General features: G+C 41.0%; 2 protein-coding genes across 3 annotated transcripts in view; both read right to left on the reverse strand.

The window, feature by feature from the left end:
* Nucleotides 1-79: 79 nt before the first annotated feature.
* On the reverse strand, nt 80-4,186 carry gcc1 (GRIP and coiled-coil domain containing 1). Of its 2 annotated transcripts, none has more exons than XM_026920015.3 (3): nt 4,046-4,186; nt 2,604-3,690; nt 80-2,502 (listed from the first exon to the last, which is right to left on the reverse strand). In XM_026920015.3, the coding sequence occupies exons 2-3, from the start codon at nt 3,621-3,623 to the stop codon at nt 1,201-1,203; spliced, it is 2,322 nt and encodes a 773-aa protein (XP_026775816.1). In that variant the 5' UTR covers nt 3,624-3,690; nt 4,046-4,186; the 3' UTR covers nt 80-1,200. The 2 variants fall into 2 exon arrangements, with proteins under 2 accessions (XP_026775816.1, XP_034163548.1); XM_034307657.2 differs by having other exon boundaries at nt 3,993-4,115.
* Nucleotides 4,187-8,469: 4,283 nt separating this feature from the next.
* plxnc1 (plexin C1) overlaps nt 8,470-18,063 on the reverse strand; it is a 38,580-nt gene continuing 28,986 nt past the window's right edge. Inside the window, exons 27-31 of the mRNA XM_026919232.3 lie at nt 16,558-16,721; nt 12,960-13,110; nt 10,716-10,856; nt 10,501-10,575; nt 8,470-9,165 (exon numbers count right to left, since the gene is read on the reverse strand). Of these exons, the coding sequence (XP_026775033.1) occupies nt 9,061-9,165; nt 10,501-10,575; nt 10,716-10,856; nt 12,960-13,110; nt 16,558-16,721 (636 nt within the window). The 3' untranslated portion in view covers nt 8,470-9,060. The remainder of the gene's footprint in view (nt 9,166-10,500; nt 10,576-10,715; nt 10,857-12,959; nt 13,111-16,557; nt 16,722-18,063) is intronic.

The raw sequence follows: 18,063 nt of genomic DNA on the forward strand, positions 1-18,063 counted from the left end.
GTTATAAGTGTTGTTTCCTACATTTGTACAGTCACTGTAAAAAAACATCATATTAATAAGAAAAAAACTGCTGCCTTGATGTATTTAACAAAGATTTAAAATATACATTTAATAAGGCACTGAATAATTCATTCTCAAAGTAAATAAACAAGACTTAATCTACCAAACATACACATAACATTACACAAAAGGATACATTACACCATGATACAAGTTCCCATTACAGCTGTGAGAAACTGAAGGGAGAACGTAACTCAGAAGTGACACAGTGGTGGTTTTCATGCACACAATTGTACAAATCTAACTTTGTCACAGGAAAATTATTATTTCACTGATATATTAATGGTAGCTAGAGAGTCACAATTTTGCAGCTGGTGATGCTCCAGTAAGGGTTTGATAATTACATGGTAATAATTAGAATCACTGCAGTGGCTACTCAGTTACTCAGTACTGCGATGAAATCATCATCAGGACCATAATCCAATTACCAAGAAACAGCAAACAACTGAGCGTGACCACCCCCCCAAACAAACAAACAAACAACTGAGCATGACCACCCCCCCAAACAAACAAACAAACAACTGAGCATGACCACCCCCCCAAACAAACAAACAAACAACTGAGCATGACCACCCCCCCAAACAAACAAACAACTGAGCGTGACCACCCCCCCCAAACAAACAAACAACTGAGCATGACCACCCCCCAAACAAACAAACAACTGAGCATGACCACCCCCCAAACAAACAAACAACTGAGCATGACCACCCCCCAAACAAACAAACAACTGCGCATGACCACCCCCCAAACAAACAAACAACTGAGCATGACCACCCCCCAAACAAACAAACAAAAAACAGTGGCTGCCAAAAGCAGACTGCTTTCTTTAATATTGCTTATGTTCAAGCATATATCCACACATCTATACAAGCTTACAACGTATTGTTTACTAATCTTGGACAAAGAAGAAAATTAAATAACTGATTGTTATTTAATAGGATATTCTAGACAAATTTGGAGAGAATTATTCACTTGGAATGTCAGAATTTAAAAAAAAAAATCCAATGAAAGGTTACCACCTTTACCAGAACAGAATTACTGAAAATAAACAACAATTCTGAACTTATAATTTGATATACACTTAAAAAGAAACTAGTAAGTAGAAAGTAAATTATTGCACTGAAATATTAAATGACAGCATCATCTCTTCCTGGGTGTCCACCAGCTCTGCACTTGCTGCTTCATGACAGCCTGCCTTTCTTGAGGGCTGAAGTGTAAGATGGTCAGGATGGCCATGAGCGTCTGCTGGCGTCCTTTTGAGTCTTGTAGTGTGAGGAATCTATAGATGACATTCTTGAGGTATTCTAAATTAGCACCGTCTCTGCTCTGGTCACGTGTCCTCTTGTCCAGCTGTGCCTGCAACTCATCCACCTCCTCCTTGTGCCTCTCTTCATTAGCAAACAATTTTCCCTGTAGTTGATGCAAGCCTTCTTCCAGCTGATGCTTCTGCTTGCGCAGAGCAGAAATTTCCACCTCATTTCGAGCCAGCTGTTCAGCATACAGCAGCAAATTGTTTTTTGGGGGGCTGGCTAGCTTCAGCGTGTGAGAAATCATCTCGCATTCTTCATGCACAGAACTGCCACTTTCGAAATCAAAGTCCCCTTTAACGTCTCTCTCTGCTGCACTATCACTTACAATCTGTCCTTGACTGGTTTCGGCTCGAAGTTTTTCTAGTTCAAGGTCCTTCTCTTTGAGTAACGCCATGGTGCGCTCCCTCTGCTTGTGCAGCTCTTCCTCAAGGTGCAAGAAGTTCTCTCTGTGCTGAGCCTCTAGCTTCTCCAGGTCTTGCTTATGAGCCTGATGAAGGGCCGTCAGTGCTTGTTGATGCTCCTTAATCTCCTGTTTGTGTATCCCCTTGGCCTCGTCTGATTGGACACGCAGGTTGATGTACTTTTCTTTCAGTTCGGCCAGCTGGTCCCGAGCTTCCTCAAGCTCCTTGGTCTGGGCGCTGTCTTTGCCATTCTTATTCTTTAGGACCACCTGTGCTCGCACTTTGTAGCGTTCAAACTCCTCCTTTAGTTGCCGAAGCTCTTGCTGATAGTACTGCACTGAAGCCTTCTCCGCATCCTGTCCTCCTGCTCCCTCCATTATTTTCTCAATTTCCAAACTTTTTTCTGGAGATTTCTGTGCAACAAGCTGCAACAGCTTCTTCACCTTCTCCAGCTTGTCCTTCAGTGTGGTCACATCCAGATTCATTTCATCAATGCCAAAGTCAGACGAGGTGGTGCTGGTAGTGCTGGCCGCAATAGCTAGGGCCTTGTTCTCTGCGTCCAGCTGGAGGATATGCTCACGTAGCCTCTGAGCATTCTGCTGGTCCTTCTGCCTGGCCTTCTCACAGGCACCTAACAGCCCTGACAGCTCAGAAACCCGCTCCTCTAGACTTGCCACTCGCTGCTCCTCCAGCTGTGCCTGCTCCTGCAAGCAGGCTTCTGCCTGAGCAACCTGCACAAATATGTTTGAAATTCAACAAATATAACATCTAAGCAAATGTCATTAATAAGTCTTAGGAGGTTTAAAGAAGGACTATCAGAGTAAAACCATACCTTTCTAATCTCCTGTTGAAGCTGTTGGTTAAAGTGTGCTTTTAGATCAGCAGTCTCTTGCTGCAGTTCTGCCACCCGCTGCTCGGGCTTGCTTCTCTCAGCCTCCAGGGCCTGCAGGCTCATTCTCAATGTTTCACACTCCTGTGTAACCTGCTTCAGCCGCTCTTCATAATCTAATCCCCGGTCTTTGCTTTGCATGGTTTCTGCAAAGGTTTTCCTGGCATCCTCCAACTTAAGTTCAGCATCCTGCCGAAGGCTCCTCTCCTCCTGGAGGAGTTTCTGGAGTTCACGAAGCATGTGGCCATGGTCATGCTGTTCTTGATCATGCTGGTGTTGCTGCATAATCACACGTGCTCTGCTCTCTGCTAGCTGTTCCTGTAGAGCCTGGAGTTCAAACTGGTGCTGCTTACGCTCCTCCTCTACTGTTTCCCGTGCCTCCTCCAACTCCTGCTTCATCTTACGCTTATCTGCTTGAAAAGAGGCTTCCATCCGAGATTTTTCCTGCATAACCGTGGCCAGGGACATGGTCAAAGTAGATAACTGAGACTTTAGTTGGTTCACCCGGCGGTCTGATTCTGCATTTGTTGAGGCTACAGTTTGCTCCGCATTTGCAGTGCTGCTAGAAGTGACACCATTCCCCAGTTCACTCTTCTCTGACTGCAGAACCACTGAGTTACCTTCTCCATTACCGACCTGATCTTCATCTGCTGCATCACTCTGAGTGCTGCTGCTAGTCACAACACTTTCCACACCTGATTCAGCAGCGTCCAGGCTGTCTTCACTGTGAAGCGAACCATGGTCTTCGGCATGTTCGGTGGGCGCTGGGCACTGTGCAGACACAGTCAGCACTTTCAAGCTAGCTTCCAACGCCTCCTTCTCCTTCAGTAGACTCTTATAAGCCTGAACGATGTCTTTGAAGCGGGTCTGGTACTGGATGAGCTGCTTCTTCTGACTCTCAATAGTTTCAAGCAGTTCTTTTTTGCTCAGACCTCCGCCGAAGCTCATGCCAAATTTCTCCATGTTGCAGCACACACTCGACTCGCACACTCAGTGTCGGCTCATAATGGAAAGAGTCAGATATGTAGAGCTGTAGAGGTGAAAGAGCAGCATTAAAACAAGCCTCTAACTGCAGTGTTGTTTCAACAAGCTTATTAACTTAAACTGCTTTAAGGAAGGCTGCATGCTAACTTAACAACCACATTAAAACCACACGCTACAAGTAAGTTCTGGTAAGTATTATAATTGCTAGTATAATTAATAAACTTTAAATATAGTATAAATCAGTAGCTATACTGCTGCTGAAACCGGACCGTTCAGCTATCTAATAAACTACACAGCTCGTAGCTATTCCAGTCGCTAATAAACAGAGCAAACACAGAGGACAGTTACAGTTCCATTCTCCGGATAGTCCTGAAGCCATAACAGCGAAACAACACCTGTACCTGAAAGTTAAAGTCTGCTAGCTGCGTATTAATCTTACTCGCGTCTCTTCCTGCTTCTCCTCCACACCGCTCATACGGAAGTGACGTCAGTATGTGACGCCCGTGGGGCCGTATTCGCAAATAATCTTTTATTTTACTACCAAATTCTCCTAAATGCCACTAAAAACTTCTTAACTAAGATTTTATTCTTAAATCCTATTCACATTAACTGTTGAGAAGAGCATTTACTGAGGAATTCCTAAACAAAAGGGAGGACGGGGATGACCCCGGATGACGACATGTTTAATGTGTGATTGGCTGATGCGGTTGCAGACTGTTACACCACCACAACAACACAACACCATGACACCAAAACACCACACAACCACGACACTAAAACACCGCGACACCAAGACACCACACCACCACGACACCAAAACACCAAGACACCACAACACCAAAACACCAAGACACCACGACACCACGACACCAAAACACCACGACACCACGACACCAAAACACCAAGACACCACGACACCAAAACACCAAAACACCACGACACCAAAACACCACGACACCAAGACACCACGACACCAAAACACCACGACACCAAAACACCACGACACCACGACACCAAAACACCACGACACCAAAACACCACGACACCAAGACACCACGACACCAAAACACCACGACACCAAAACACCACGACACCAAAACACCACGACACCAAGACACCACGACACCAAAACACCACGACACCAAAACACCACGACACCACGACACCAAAACACCACGACACCAAGACACCACGACACCAAGACACCACGACACCAAAACACCACGACACCAAAACACCACGACACCACGACACCACGACACCAAGACACCACGACACCAAAACACCAAGACACCACGACACCAAAACACCACGACACCAAAACACCAAAACACCACGACACCAAAACACCACGACACCAAAACACCACACCACCACGACACCAAAACACCAAGACACCACGACACCAAAACACCAAGACACCACGACACCAAAACACCAAGACACCACACCACCACGACACCAAAACACCACGACACCAAAACACCAAGACACCACGACACCAAGACACCACGACACCAAAACACCACGACACCAAAACACCACACCACCACGACACCAAAACACCACGACACCAAAACACCACACCACCACGACACCAAGACACCACGACACCACAACACCAAAACACCAAGACACCACGACACCAAAACACCAAGACACCACACCACCACGACACCAAAACACCAAGACACCACGACACCAAAACACCAAGACACCACACCACCACGACACCAAAACACCACGACACCAAGACACCACGACACCAAAACACTACGACACCAAAACACCACACCACCACGACACCAAAATACCACACCACCACGACACCAAAACACCACGACACCAAAACACCACACCACCAAGACACCAAGACACCAAAACACCACACCACCACGACACCAAAACACCACACCACCACACCACCACGACACCAAGATACCAAGACACCAAAACACCACAACACCACGACACCAATACACCACGACACCAAGACACCACACCACCACGACACCAAGATACCAAAACACCACGACACCAAGACACCACACCACCACGACACCAAGACACCACGACACCAAAACACCACAACACCAAAACACCACGACACCAAGACAACAAAATACCATGACACTAAAACACAGTGACAACAAAATACCATGACACTAAAACACCACGACACCACAAAATACCATGACACTAAAACACCACGACACCACAAAATACCATGACACTAAAACACCACGACACCACAAAATACCATGACACTAAAACACCACGACACCACAAAATACCATGACACTAAAACACAGAGACACCAAGACACCACAACACCACAACACCCCAACACCATGACACCAAAATACCAAGACACGAAGACACCACAACACGACGACACCACAACACCAAAACACCAAGACAACATACCACGACGTTAAAACACCAGACACCAAGACACCACAACACAAAAACACCAAGACACGAAAACACGAAAACACCACGACACCACGAGTGAACTGCGCCCGTGGAGACAGCGTTCTCGGCAAGTAGTCTCATGAGAGCACTCTTATGCATGTCTGAGATTCTCTGTGCACAAAGCAAGCACACTGCTGAGTTCACCAGCGATAACTTTTATTAAATGTTGATTAGAAGTATTTTATATTAGAAACACTTTTATACAACACAAACAAATAAATGGAGTGTGAAAGGCACAGCAAGGTCCACAAGAGGACCACATACACTACAGGTGCACTTTTGGTCATTGGGTTAGCTCATCTATTCTACAGATTAATAGTTATATTAGTTTATTTAACAATGGCTTTGACTTTTTACCCTCAGCAGACTTGCTGAAAAAAAAACAGCCTGGGTAAGTTACACAGGTAAAAGACCAGCTGAAAAAAAAATAACCTGGATAAGTTAGCTGGTTACCTCAGCTGGTTAGATTGGCCAGCCTTGATGGTTTTAGAGGGGTTTTGGTCACTTTCAGACTGGTTGTAATTAGTAAGACCAGTTCTAGTTAGTGAGGCTGCTTCTAGTTAGTCAGGATGGTTCTACTTAGTTGGGCTGGTTCTAATTAGTTGAGCAGGTTCTAATTGGTTGGGCTGGGCTCTAGTTAGTCAGGTTGATTATAGCTGCTTAGGTTGGTTTCCAATTAGTTAGGCTGGTTCTAGTTAGTCAGGCTGGTTCCAGCTGGTCAGGCTGGTTCTAACTGCTCAGGGAATTACTTTAACAACGTTCTCTTTATCTGTTAGAATTTTTAGCTGGTCAGGCTGGATTCTAGTTATTCAGATTGGTTATAGCTGGTTAGGTTGGTTCTAATTAGTCAGGCTTGTTATAGTTAGTCAGGTTGGTTCTAGCTGGTCAGGCTGGTTCTAGTTAGGTTGGCTATAGCTGGTTAGGCTGGCTCTAGTTAGTCTGACTGGTTGTAATTAGTCAGACCAATTCTAGTTAGTTATGCTGTGATAGTCAGGCTGGCTCTACTTAGTTGGGCTGGTTCTGACTGGTCAGAGATTGACTTCAACACCACTCTTTACCTGTGAGAATTTCTTAATCAGATATTAATTTTTATTTGATGTATGCTGGATTTATAGTCATATTTTATAGTTTTATAGTTGCTATTTTACTGTATTGTGTTTTGCTGGTTCAAAATTCTTTTGATAACTTTTGTGAGGCTTACTGAAGATGATGTTTGCCAAATCTGGTGATGATTGGGGAAAATTTGTAGGAGGAGTAGCGAAAAAAGAGTTTTTAACAAAATCCAAGATGGCCGACAGGAAGTACAATTGAATTTCAATTGTTGGTGTGTGTTCACTTCAGCATACTCCGGGAAATTATAGGAAAAATGAATTGTGAATTTATCACAACCTCTTCAAACGATATAAGGAAAAAAAATGAAAGTTGTTACAGTTCTTGACCACAAGATGGCACAAGATGACTTGACAAGATGATACATTCAGGGCATGGTCCTGAAGATACTTACCAAGTGGTGAAGATATGTAGATGCATTGCTGAGATACAGCCACGCATCTTGTTTTTTTTTTTACATTTATTTATTTTTTTTATTTTTTTTTTTATTTGCTAGCGCTTTACAGGAGAACAGTTTGAATATCAATATTCTTTGATAACTTTTGTTCAGACAGGTCTCAAGATGATGTGAGCCAAATGTGGTGAAGATTGGACAAAATTTGGAGGAGGAGCAGCAAAAATTCGCCATCAGATTCGTTGGCCCCTTTGGGCTATTCAAAATTAGTAGTGAAAAAACAGTCTCTGAGTTTTGGCTTTTAATTTTGGACACATGGTTCAAAAGTTATGACCATAAATGTACTTCCAAGTTAGGCCCAAATTTGACCCGATGGTGGCGCTAGAGCGTTGGCAGCACTTAGACCCTCCGCAATCAGTGTGCCAAATTTCACAACTTTTTACCAGACGGTTCTATGGGCCGCCATAGACACCCTAGCCAGAAGAAGAAGAAGAGGTAGAATAACAATAGGGTGACTATGCACCTTTGGTGCTAAAAATAATAATAATAATAATAATAATAATAATAATAATAATAATAATAGCTCAACAGTTGGGACATTTTTAACCCAATAGATATAGAAATATACATAATATAGTATGATTAACTGAGTTACTAGTTGAGCTGTTTTTAATCCAGCATTTTTAGTGCGTGGCAATCACTTTCATTTTTTGTTTCTTAAACATTTTTTTCTCTGCAGAAGACTAAAACTACAAAGACTACAGAACATACACAAATTGTGCCAGAAAAATGAGAAAAATGCAGATTTTTCCCTTTAATAACACTGGGTGCACTGTTATGCATCTGTAGGATGTATATTGTTATCATGTTTATTCATCTTCTGCACTCACAAAAGCCTAATGAATCAAAAATTTAAAATACAAATGAAATAACACAAAGCATTAGTGCATTACAGAGGTGAAAAATATTGAGCCTTATGATGTACTATAATGAAACAAACACTATTTTACAGTGGCGAGTGACCAAAGTCACTTTACACATTTTTGCATTGCCAGCACATTTCAGCTTGTGGTTAACACAATCGTTAATATAATGCTGATAACCTTTTCTCTGAGATTCTTATCTGGGACCACACTGGTTTCTTTTATAATGGTAAAAGATAGGACTTGGGTACTGGGAGACATTATTATGTTAATATGAAAATTATTTTTTATCAATCACATTCACTGTATGTACTTAAGACATTCTCCGGCCTCCATGTTAGTGTTTCTGCTCTTGACGACAGCCAGAGGAAAAAAGCGCAGTGCAAAGCTTCAAGTTTAAACTGAACCCCTCATGTATTGCTGCTCAGGCTCACGCTGCACATGATGCTCAAGAGAAGACAGGCAAGGATTAAGGCAATAGGGAATATATTCAGAGTGTTGAAGGCACACTGGCTTAGATCCATGCACTCCTTTTCACACTTTCAAAAAGCTCCTTCACATGATGCATTTCCTCTTTCAGTCCACAGGATGCATCCTTTTGCTCTAACAGTTGTTCAATCTGTATGAACAGAAAACCACAGTGTGATTATGGACAAACCGTCAGGAGGTCAGTAATGTACTGCAGTGACAGATGCAGCATCAAGCTTGTATATTTATCTGTTATACATTAAACATACTGATTTGTTTCTCTACTATCTTCTTCCCTTTCTTTACCTCTTGCTATGTTTTACATTGCAGTAAAACCACTGCAAGATGGGAAAGCAACACACTGTGATATGTACAACAAATTGTATCATGTTGAAACACAGTATGTGTTGAAATGCCTGAGGCAACCGGAAGTGAAACCAACAAAACTGTGCCATGGAAAACTATTGAAGAGAAGTCAGTAAAATGTCTGCTAACTTTACCAGTGATGTTTTCAGGTTGGGATTGTTAAAAATAGTTTGTTAATGACTTGTGGAAAAGTAATGTTCATTTTGTGTTTATAAGCACATACATACAGTGGCCTTATAACAGAGGCTATAACAGAGATATAACAAAAAAAGGTTTCAAAAGCCTGGAAAAACTGAATATTTCCCATGAGCATACTGAACACAATATTTTTTTAAATCTGTATTACTATACTATGGAAATACAGATCTTTTCATTCTTTCTTTCATTAACTCTTACTTTAATTAATTAATTAATTTATTTTTGTTTTTGCTTATACAACTATATATTCCTGGTCCAGATGTTCTATGGAAAGCTTTCTATCTTCTTGTCTAATGTTACTGAGAAAGCAAGCTAACTATGTCTTTCCCAAATCAAAAACTGTTATTGACAGTTGACAACAATAGCCATCTAACAAAATGATTGCATTCCAGAAAGATCAGAAAAGCTGACTGGACACACTATCAGAATCTTCTATAGAGTTGGACGCACTCAGAGTGCTTTTGGGGCTCATTTACTGGTGAACGAAAAACAACTTCTACTTCCAGTAGCCCTGTTTGTTTCAGCGTTTTCAGTGTCTCTAGGGCATAGTGTTAGAGATAACTAACAAAAATAGAATGTCTATATATTTATATATATATATATATGTATATGTGTGAGTGTGTCTGTGTGTGTGTGGAGGGGGGGCAGGGTGGGGGTGAGGCGGAATGTGTGGTTAACACAACTGAAGATCACAGTGTGCAATGAGACTTGCCGGAAATAAACAGCAGGTTTCACAAAGCCTTCATGTGTATAGGTGCTACAGCACAGACCTCCAATGAGCATTTTGAAAAGCCAAAAAAAGACAACTGACAACCACTGTGAAAGAGCTGGAATTGTCGATAGAAATGAAACTTCTAGGAATTAAATAAATGAATGAAGAAGCAAATGAAACAGTCTAGAAAAAGAAAACTGTTTTTCATACCTCACTGAAATTGCGCTCCATGTACTTGTATAGCTCTCGCAGCGCTGCAGGTTCATTGAATTCATTCTCATGTTTCTGTAGCACATGAAACACGTAATAGTATGTTTAACAGAAAAATAGCATTTTAGCTGTGCTGGCCAGTGATCATATAATATAGTACACACAATCAGGCAATTTGTATACAATTTGTTTTTTGCGTGGGGTGTGAGGCAGACCTTTGACTCTTCTTGCAGGAACACTTTAAAGTCCTGCCTGCTGACCTGAGGCTGATCCCTCACCAGCTTGTAGTATGTCTTCACTTCCTGTTTATACTGAGGAATGTCTTTTGCATACAGAAGCTTATTGGTTGGTGCATGCTGTGTTGACAAAAAGAGGACAGGGACAAGAAGAACAACATCATGCCAGTGAGGTTAGGTTTTTTTTCTTTTTTAATCTCTATACTATACAAGCTTCTACAGTCCAATACACCTGCTTCACATGGAATTTGCAGTAAGCTTCACACCTTTACACTGTGTCATCAACCCATATTCTACTCCTGCTGTTTTGTATAGTTAGTGTATACAGTGGCATTATGTGAAATCAGTGCAAGCGCAAGGGAGGGAGCTGTGTGTGACGGGGGGTGGCGGAGGGTTGGAGTTGAGTGCAGAAACTGTATTTCAAAAATGTCATTGATGCACATTGACTGATGTCGCAACACAAAGCATAGGAAAGAGAAAGACATTTTTCCACCTATCTGATTTTAAAGCAGCTATTTTTCACACTTCCATGTCAGGAATGAGGAAGCGTAAGTAATAGGAAAAACAAATACAGTATATATAGCTAGCTCACTTATCTGGAGGAGGAACAGCTGCGTAGTCGTGCTCTGCAGCAGGAGCAGGTCCTACACACACACTGCTTGCTTTTCTGAGTTTATCAAAAACATTTCACTAGACAACAGAATGAACAATTTGATCTGTCCTTTAAAATCAAGGGATTATAGCCCATGTTCCTGGTGTTTACAAGCCAGTAGTTTTCAAGTAGTCTGATTCTTTGAAATGTTACAAATGTGCGTTCTCCTTATCCTGCTGAATAGCACAAAGCCTTACCTTTCTCACAAGCACATCGGTGGAAATGAGCAAAAGCTCAAGTTCAGCTGTTTGCTTGAATTATCTCTGCATTTAGGGACACTGCTGTCATTGTGAACTGTATTTGCTGCCATTTTTCACTATCTAAATAAGGGAAGTTTTACTTTCCTACTCTAATGCAAGTAGTGGAAAGGTGGAAGAGAAGATGTTCAAAACTACACTGTTTCAGGTAATATGACAAATGCAGTATAAATACAATAAATACACATGGTATTGTGGATAAGGACACTTATGCAGTAGTATGCATTCAGTGGCATAGGTATGCAGTACAGGGGCCCAGAGATGATGGGAAAAAAACAACCCAACTGAAATTTAATTATCATGCAGCTGGACCGAGAACATTAGCTAGAAGATGAAAAGGATGTTTTGATCACAGTTGAAGGTAAGCATATTTAGTGTACAATTGACCATTTTCACACTTTCATGTTTACAGATGTGGAAGATTAGGTCACAGCATTCTTTTTATTTATTTATCTATCTATCTATCTATTATTTTTTATTGTGTCCCGTAAGATCCCAGCCCTGAAGCACACCTGTAGTCTCATCCACTTGCCCTGTTAACCTTTCCAGCAAGCTTTCTTAAAAAGCTACCATACGTATTTGTATCTCTTTAGAACACATTATCTGTTCGTTCCAAATAATGTACAGTACGGTGCAAAAGTCTTCGGCACCCTATTTTTTTTAGTACAAACATTGTTATAGATGTTTATTTTCTGACGTCTACATTATTGATTCAGTACAAAAACTTTTTAGATTCCAAACATTAGTTTTCCAGCACAAAATGAAACGTTACAGAAAAATGTTTGTCTGTCAGTAAAGAAAGCAGCAGATTCCATAAGAGACACTTTTCAGATAAAAACATAATGAAGGCTGCTGGGTTTCGCTGCAGAAATAAGAAGCGAGTCGACAGTCAAAGTCTCCAGAAGAACTGTGGCTGCTTCTGCAAGATGCTCAGTAACACTTACAGCTCATTTCCTTATAAAACTGCACACACTGCACCTCAGATACTGTTTTTTTCTTTTTAAAGCGAAGGATCGTCACACCAAATATTGACTTTGTTTAATTTATTACTGTTTACTGCTCTTTATAGGATTATAGGATGTAGAAACATTTAGTTTCATGATTTTTGAAGGCATCTTTACTCTACAGCATTTCTTTGCATGTGTCTAAGACTTTTGCACAGAACTGTATTTGTAATGGGTTATATTTTCATGTATGTTAAACTATAGTCCTGGACATGTGATAATTCTTCCTACTATAATTATGTATATATATATATATATTTATGGAAAGACAGCAAAAATAATTGGATTTTTAGGTCATTCATGTGGTTACCTTATCCAACTGATGGTCTGTGAGGGAGAAGGAGTCCATGAAGGCTTGAGCTATTACAGACAGGCAGCCGTCAAGGTGAGGTGTCTTTTCGAGGTCACTAAACACAAAGTTGGGGTTCTTCAAAATGTTCACCCAGAAGCGCAGTGGCAGGCTGGGAGGGATGAGAGCACTGTGGTTACATCAAGACTAACATGTAGACTGAGAATGCATTCAGTTTTCTAGTGCCCCAGTTGTGCTGCTCATATCAATTAAATATAGAAGTCCACTGTGGCCCAGCCTAAGAAAATTGAGGGAATGTAAGATTTTTAGATTATTGTGTTCATATTTTTACTTCTGGGATGCCATTGGAGCTAACCATTTTATAAAATATTAATGCATTCCACAACAGTATAATAGACGGAAGAGATGATGCATAAAACCTGAACAACCCTTTGTGTATTTGTGCACCCATGCCTAGACAGTCCAGCAAAATATCTAGATGAAGTGACTTATGATGTCATATTGTCCATAAATACTACTATTAAACAAATATTTTGCATAGGAATATATTTCTAATACCAGCTCAGGTTCCAAAAGACAAGGACTCTTAAAGTGGTTCATAGAATACACATAATTAGCATTCTGTTTTATTCTTGCTAATCATCCAAGGTGGTGCATAACAAAAGAATAACTAAAGAAGGTACATGGTGTTGCCCTGGTAGCATCAACACAGACTTCCTGGAGGGGTATTTATATTCCATGAGGAGGAGATGGCCTTTGTAGCCTGGCATGTCACAGTAGAGGCTGGGTATTCAGGCTAAAGTGATGATGTTCACCACCCACTGTGCTAATCTCTGTTTAAATGAAAGGGATTAATCATATCAGGGATTAATCAAATGGCTGCTGCTCGGTCTACATAACACTGCAAGGCACGCACACCAGACATAGCAAGTAATGTTCTGCAGTCTTGTCTTCACTGAAGGCTGCCAGATTTAATTCACAAAGTTGGGTGATATAATCTTGGGCAGAAAACCTGGATTCAGCCACAAGGATACTCCAGAGTCATCTGGCCACCAATGCATCCAAGCTTACAAGCTTATGGCCAGAGCATGCAACTCCCCAACTCTCTTAACACAAGAGGAAAGTCCCACACAGGGCTGCCAGGGAGGTGCCTCAGTGCATAGGGTCAAACCAATAAAGTGAACATAATTCAAACAACAATTTATAACTTAAGTGTGCTAAAGGATTTCACACGTGCTTATATTTAGAAATGTTTCCTGTACTGCTAGATCACAGTCCTCAGTTGGAACTTCATTCTGAGATACACCAGTAACCAGATGAAAGTGGCCATCAGAAAAAGCAAGGGCAACAGTATTCACCTAGAAAACACCAGTGCTACTAGTGAGAGGCAAAAGTACAGGAAACAAGAAAGTAAGTTGAATAGAACTCCCTCTTTTGAACTATAGAGTCTATCTTTTCTATAGCAACTCTGTACATGCAGAATCAACTTCTGGGGACAGAGCAACAACTTTGTTGGTGTTGGTCATAGGTGAGGCCTGGACCCCTGAAATAACTGAAAGTCAGCAGCAGTAGTGCAGTTTGTATCCCATCAACAATGTCATCAAGACCCACTGACCTGATGTAATCACTGTCCAGTGAAAAATATTCTCATCTGTAAAACGGTAGTGTGTAAATGTAGTGTGAGGCAGGTGGGAGATTGAAGGTGGAACTGAAAGCACCACATGAATGGGCTGTTTTGGCCACCTGGCCCAGGCTTTTTTGGCAGAAGGCCCGAAGAGTAACCCAGACATGCAATACCGTGCAAAAGTCTTAGGCATTTATTTAGTACAAACTTTGTTAAAGATTTTTATTTTATTACTTCTACATTATCGAGTCAGTACAAAAACATTAGTTTTCCAGCACAAAATTAAACATTACAGAAAAATTTTTGTATGTCAGTAAAGAAAGCAGCAGATTCCATAAGAGACACTTTTCAGATAAAAACATAATGAAGGCTGCTGGGTTTCGCTGCAGAAATAAGAAGCGAGTCGACAGTCAAAGACTCCAGAAGAACTGTGGCTGCTTCTGCAAGATGCTCAGTAACACTTACAGCTCATTTCCTTATAAAACTGCACACACTGCACCTCAGATACTGTTTTTATTTTTAAAAGCAAAGAGTCATCACACCAAATATTGACTCTTTACTGTTTACTGCTTTTTTTGTATTTTTTAAATGGAGAAACATTTAATTTAATTATTTTTGAAGGCGTCTTTGCTCTACAGCATTTCTTTGCATATGTCTAAGACTTTTGCACAGTGCTGTACAAGGCAGGTTTCACAGGGCTGATTTGTACACATCTGAACAGACCAACCACACCAACCACACTTGATGTCGCATAAACCAAGTTGGCAGAGAGTTAACCCATACAAGGCCCAGATGTCCCACTGCCAAGAGTGAAGTGTCAATCAACTCCTTCCCAGAGCTATCAGCATCTGCATATTGAAGCCACTGCTCCAATGCTATCAGCAGAATAGCCAACATATTGTCAGTGTGTGCCACATGTGATGCAATATCATAAATTTTCACCAAGGCATTTGGTGCACTTGGACTGTGCACACTTGGGTATAGTGCTTCAGCTGACCGCCAGTCATGTGACACAAGCGTCAACTGCAGGCACATATCTAAAACTGATTTGTTCAAGATTCATCATCATAGCCAGAGCATGTGCTGTAGAACCCTGGTCCGAGTGAGCTGGACCCTTCTCCCACGATAGCTGTCAATAAAGTTTTTGCACTGCATAGTTTTGCCAGACCTGGAAAAACCCTAAAAAATCCTCAGTGTTACTATCACTGCTTACTTAGAGCCTGCCCAGGCACATTAGAGCTGGTAGGAACAGACACTGCTGAGAATGGTGTACTTGAATGTGGTGGCTCAGTTGGTAGTTCATCATCATCTGGAAAGAACCAGAAGCAGTTGTAGACATAGGATCCTCAAGCTGATAAGGTATGAGAAGGATGACTGACCACTGACGTATAAGGAGGCCTCAAAGATACACAATCTGCTATGGTAGCATTCTAAGAATAATGCTCACGTATGTGAAAAAGAAATATGAGAAGTTATCCCTGGTTTAAAAGCACAGGTCACCTGTAGTACCAAATTTCTCAGCATGTGTGCCATGCTCACAATGGTTATTCAGGAGTTATACACTGCTGCTAGTGATTAGGGATTGATGAAAAAGAACATGTCTTTACAGACTTCACCATAACATCCATCTACACAACAGCCAAATGTAATAAATCTGTAATAAATTAATGTAATAAATGTGATAGGCAGTGAAAGTTTTGCAAGAAGACTGAGAATATCTGACAAACACTGCCTGATTCTGAGCACAAATTTCCAAACTGAATATATGATACAATCAAACAAATGAAATTCACTCTCTCATCCAAATGAGGCAAAAAATCTGTTCAGTCCCTGTTCAGCTGCTGTACTGGAGGACATTCAGCTTGTTTTATTGTGTAATTTATAATGTTCTTTTTAACACAAAGTCTTAATAAATAATTGGTGTACACATAATTGATGTCATATACAATTTCTCTATATGTTCAAAACCTGTACCTATTTGTTTTCCAGATGTGAAGAACATCTGGATCCATGATCTTTTTCTTCTCGGCTTGTGAATCGAGGAAATCAAAGAAGTATTTCACTGCTGAGGGAGCTCTGTTGTTGGGCATTCCCCAGATACTCCGAAAGAGCATCTCCACAAAGGAGTGCACTGCCACCTGATAGGAGTACGATAGGAGTAGTTTCATTAAATTATGCTATATGGTGCTCTATAATATGAAAGAAGCACACAGAGGAGTACAAAAATGTTTCAATTGTTATGGAGTCACAGAAGTTTTATACTAGTTTTGCATCTTTCTCTTTTAAAGGTGTAGTTTCCAATGTTTAAACGTATTTCCACACCTATAATAGTTACAACAAAATAGCTTAGAGCAAGTTTTCTCTGCCTCCAACCCATCCTTCAACACTCACATTAAATTATGGAGAATATGAAAAAAGTGATGTTTAAATTCTGGCCTGATCAAGACCTACTTGAATGTTTAACAACATATAGCAATTCTACTGCCTTTGTTCAAGACCAGCGCAGCTGTTTAATAACAAAGTCATCACTCGTGACCATGACCTCATGTGTGCAAACTAGAAATAGTTCCCTGTATATCATACATGTCCTATTTCCCAATCTTGTCTTGTCAAAAAGTTGAAGAAGCAGATTTAAAGATGCTAAGTATAGCACTTTAATCCTTTGATTTTTGCTAATCTGCATATCCATCAGATAGAGTGCTTTGATATACCATAGATGATGGTAATTCTAATATTTTACTTATTAATATTTTTACTTTTATACTTTACTTTTATACTTTTAATACTTTGTTGCTGAACAAGACATGTGGTCTGTTGTTTGAGAGGAGTGACATTAAAAGTTGAGGGTCCTTCCCTTTGGGTTAGCTTGTGTGAGTTGCCCTAGAGCATCTGCCATGTCAGGGTCTGTGCGTCCTCCCCTATATGGATGATTGCTCGCTATGTGGATGGTCCCAATAGCAAGTAACAAGCCAGACAGGACTAAAAGTTAATTATAAGAAAAGCCATGTGATAACCTACACAGAAGCTGAAGCTCTGAATCTCGACACACAGGCCATGCAAACCTTTCAGTGTCTGGCAGGGATGACGGCAGTAACCCCAGTGGTAAAACTGGGAATGCTATTTCACTGACCATTTCAGGGTTGGCTGAATGTTCAATGACAAAGAGGGAGGATTGCAAGGATGCATTTGCATAAATGTTAATATAAACGATTTGTACATGATTGGCCAAATCTAAGGCTGTATGCCTGCCCGTCACTGTCACTGTTATGGATGACACTGTGGCACGTTCAACAGAACATGGAACCATTATTGCTGATAACTCTATTCTGGTACTGCCCGCTGGTGATGGTAAAGACAAGCCCACTCATCAGACCAGACCAGTCCCAGATGAATGAATAATTTTAGTGTGTGTGATTGCATGTGTTTGCAAGGTGTTGGACACACTGTCCTTGCCAACAATGATGACTGGCTAATGAACAG

The sequence above is a fragment of the Pangasianodon hypophthalmus genome, chromosome 9, assembly GCF_027358585.1.
Source record: "Pangasianodon hypophthalmus isolate fPanHyp1 chromosome 9, fPanHyp1.pri, whole genome shotgun sequence".
NCBI classification, from domain to species: Eukaryota; Metazoa; Chordata; class Actinopteri; order Siluriformes; family Pangasiidae; genus Pangasianodon; species Pangasianodon hypophthalmus.

Bases quoted from the DNA above. Each gene is read 5' to 3' on its own strand.
- gcc1 (XM_026920015.3), bottom strand. From the start codon at position 3,623: ATGGAGAAATTTGGCATGAGCTTCGGCGGAGGTCTGAGCAAAAAAGAA. The intron at 2,503-2,603 runs GTATGGTTTTAC...ATATTTGTGCAG, and splicing joins TTCAACAGGAGATTAGAAAG to GTTGCTCAGGCAGAAGCCTG.